The sequence below is a fragment of the Peromyscus eremicus genome, chromosome 4, assembly GCF_949786415.1.
Source record: "Peromyscus eremicus chromosome 4, PerEre_H2_v1, whole genome shotgun sequence".
Lineage (NCBI taxonomy): Eukaryota > Metazoa > Chordata > Mammalia > Rodentia > Cricetidae > Peromyscus > Peromyscus eremicus.
This window is the reverse complement of record NC_081419.1, coordinates 86,045,603-86,049,277: the sequence shown is the minus strand read 5'-3', so window position 1 is coordinate 86,049,277 and position 3,675 is coordinate 86,045,603. Positions and strand designations below refer to the sequence as shown.

The following is a 3,675-nucleotide window of genomic DNA, read 5'->3' as shown; positions in this document are numbered from 1 at the left end:
TCTTAAATTACATTTTAAATTTTGATTTTGATTCTTCTTTCTTAGGGAATATTCTACAGGATATGCAGTTTATAGATCAAGAATCCAGAGTCGTTGGTTCTGGTTCCTAGTTCTGATAATAGTGTGAATATGAGCAATTCAGTTTATAATTTTGAGTCTCAGAATTTTTCAGTTGAGTAATGGTAAAGCCAGAGTGAACTAGTTCTAGGTGTCTACCAGGTGGTTATTTTCTCACGCAAAGCCTTGATTTCTTTTTATCCGTATACTATGGCAAGCCTCTCATCAGTGCATCAGTCAGTCATTCATCCATATGTTTCCTTCTTATCACGCTCTTCATTTTGTCTGTTCTTACCCACAGGGCAGCACATGAAATCCCTTCTCCAAGCTTGGGCTTTCACATTTCCGAGAATTAAAACACAAAACATGTGGTTTTAAAGACTGTGAACGGTGGGTTCAGGAGATGAGAGCAAAGCTGTGTGACTTAACTGACTATACAAAGACTTGGCTGAGAGGCCTCAAGTCAAAATTGGGATCAAGACATGATGAGAGCTGCTGGGATGCTTGAGGCAAAGAGGTAAATTAAGATGGTGTCATCACTTTCTCAAGCTGTGTCAACAGTTGGAGGGTGTCAGAAAACTTATTCTCCATCTTAGTGTCTTCTAAGGCAATAAACTTTTTAGAGCTCAACCCCACTAGGAATATATTATGAGAGCAATTGGACACACACATGAACTAACTTTCACTACCATCATTTTTTCTCTCCTCAAGTTCATTCACACTCAAAAATTAAAACTTGCCAGTCCTTCAGTATCAGCTTTAGGTATGTATGATCAAAGCTAAGAAAAAAATCTCTGGTGCTTTCCTAAATTACTTAATAGTTTGACTTTTTTTTCAAAAAAATAAAAGTGATTTGAAAACTTGAAGCTTTGAACAGACAACATGCCTGTATCCTGTCAGACAATGTAAAGACAATGTTATAGAATACCAGACCAGGGAGTACTAGAGAAAAGTATGAATGCTTTAAAAGGGAGATATTACTGAAAAAGAATGGGTGGGTAAACTTAGGGAAATGTTGAATAAAACTTCATATTTCCTCTTTTACAAGTACTAGCTACTAACATTAAGAAATGTGTACAAACTGAATGGTTTTTCAGATGTATTTTTCATCCAAGGTAGCCACATAGGCATATACATTAACAGAAGACAGTGTGAAATCTTAAATATTTGTGTATTTCTTAGGTCTAGGGAAAAGCCTTGCAGGATGAGGCATAGGCTCCAGAATAATCCTTGTAGTGCTATGAGCAGTGGAGGCTTGGTAAAATCTTAATGGAACTTGGGAGCAGATGAGGAAAGATTCAGTGGACCAGTCTGAAGTAAGAGAGGCAAGCTAGAGACAGAAAGAAAGGCCCCGTGTGATTCAAAATGTACTCAACATATGAAGTTGTCAAATTGACAGGCACAGAAGTAGGATGGTTACCAGGAGCCGGAGAAGGGTCTTAGGAGTCATGCTTTAGAGTTGTTCCATAGATATAACATTTCAAAGTTGTATGATGAAGTTTGGAATATCTATTTTGTAATAATATGAGATATTCACTATCACTAAGCTGTATATTTAAAATGATCAGGATCATCCTATTTTTAAATCCACATTAAATAAGAGATGACTTAGAAGAATAGGGAACCTGGTCAACATGACAAAGAATGTATACACATTCTCCCTTTGATAAATTCATTGCTCTTCATATATTACATAAATTTCATTTATTTAATCTCAAACGCTATCTTATGGTTTAGCCTATTTTAAATTCAGTTCTAGCTTAAGTTCTCACTTGTAGGTGGAGATTCATCAATTAATTTTGAAGTTAATGTTTCCCTTTAAGCAGTCTCTTTGTGTAAGTTTTATGTAAAATATGAAAACTGGAATGAAGTGAAGAAATGAGTTGGCATAGCATGGTCAGTTGTAACACTGTGGTCTTATGTACCTTTGAGCTAAAATAAGTTTCCTATGCATTCTTTTGTATTTGTAAACAAATATAATTTCTTGCTTGCACAATCCATTTATTGGTCTAGATAGCTGTGAAAATTTTAGTTTTGTGTAATTTTTCTCATTAATTTTAGGCTATTAGAGTGGCTTTGTTGGTAGTTTTTTAATGACGTTTGAGTTATGGTGTTTTCATTGTAGCATCACTGTCATCTTTATTATCATTAGTATCATCATTATTCAGCCCATGTGATAAATTTTATTATTAAGTAGTTTTCTTTATAATATAAACACAAATGATAAATTACTATAATCCCTAATGATTCTACTTTCTTACTCATTTCCTTAGTTCTCCGGTGTATCTGCAGAATCACTGGCTGAATCAATGGATGGAGGGAACCACACAGTGGTGTCTGAATTTGTGTTTCTGGGGCTCACCCACTCCTGGGAGATTCAGCTCCTGCTCCTTGTGCTCGCCTCTGTGCTCTATGTGCTAAGCATGACTGGAAACATCCTCATTGTGTTCTCTGTGACCATTGACACTCACTTACACTCCCCCATGTACTTCCTTCTGGCATGTCTCTCCTTCATTGACTTGGCAGCCTGTTCTGTTACTTCCCCCAAGATGGTTTATGATTTGTTTAGAAAGCACAAAGTCATCTCTTTTGGAGGCTGTATCACTCAGATCTTCTTTATTCATGTCATTGGTGGTGTGGAGATGGTGCTGCTCTTGGCCATGGCCTTTGACAGGTATGTGGCCATATGTAAGCCTCTGCACTACATGACCATCATGAGCCCACGAGTATGTGCTTTGTTTCTGGCTGCATCTTGGGGCCTGGGCATTAGCCACTCATTGTTCCAGCTGGCTTTTATTATTGACTTACCCTTCTGTGGCCCAAATGTATTTAACAGTTTTTACTGTGACCTTCCTAAGCTTCTCAAATTGGCCTGTACAGATACCTACAAATTACAGTTTATGGTCACTATCAACAGTGGGTTCATCTGTGCTGGCTCTTTCTTATTGCTTCTCATTTCTTACATCTTCATCCTGTTCAATGTCTGGAAACATTCATCAGGTGGTTCATCCAAAGCCCTCTCCACTCTCTCAGCTCACATCACTGTGGTGTTTTTATTCTTCGGTCCCACACTGCTTGTTTATACATGGCCACACCCTGACTCCCAAATAGACAAATTTCTTGCTCTTTTTGATGCAGTCCTCACTCCGTTTCTAAATCCAGTCATCTACACATTCAGGAATAAAGAGATGAAGGCAGCAATAAAGAGAGTGTTCAAAACATTATTAACTTTCAGAAATATTTCATAAATGATATAATTAATATCTTTATTTGAATAATAATATGTTCCATATGAGGCATGTTTGAAATGGCATCACTGGTGTGCATAATTAATGAGTGTTATGTTCTTTAACAATGCTTTTGTACATTCAAAGAAGGAAGATTTAATTAAATAAAGTTTTCTATTGATTCAGATAGTGTACACAAATATGTAGTAAATATACAACATTTTCAGCTCAAGTTTATACTTTTATTTTATTTCAAGATTATCAGTTTATTATTTTTTCAAGCTATTTATATACTCACTAAGATGCTATTAATCACCTAAAAATTTTGGAAAAATTCAAACCCAGTCAAGTGCAAGAAATAATAAAAATCAAAGCAGAAATTAGTGATATA

The 3,675-nt window shown here is 36.0% G+C and overlaps 1 protein-coding gene across 1 annotated transcript; it reads left to right on the top strand.

The window, feature by feature from the left end:
- Window positions 1-2,360: 2,360 nt before the first annotated feature.
- LOC131908454 (olfactory receptor 4F3/4F16/4F29-like) lies at window positions 2,361-3,305 on the top strand. Its single transcript, XM_059259497.1, has one exon. The coding sequence runs from the start codon at window positions 2,367-2,369 to the stop codon at window positions 3,303-3,305; it is 939 nt and encodes a 312-aa protein (XP_059115480.1). The 5' UTR covers window positions 2,361-2,366.
- The last annotated feature ends 370 nt before the right edge of the window (window positions 3,306-3,675 follow it).

What these genes read in the sequence shown, in the direction of transcription:
- LOC131908454 (XM_059259497.1), top strand. Translation starts at nt 2,367, where the DNA reads ATGGATGGAGGGAACCACACAGTGGTGTCTGAATTTGTGTTTCTGGGG.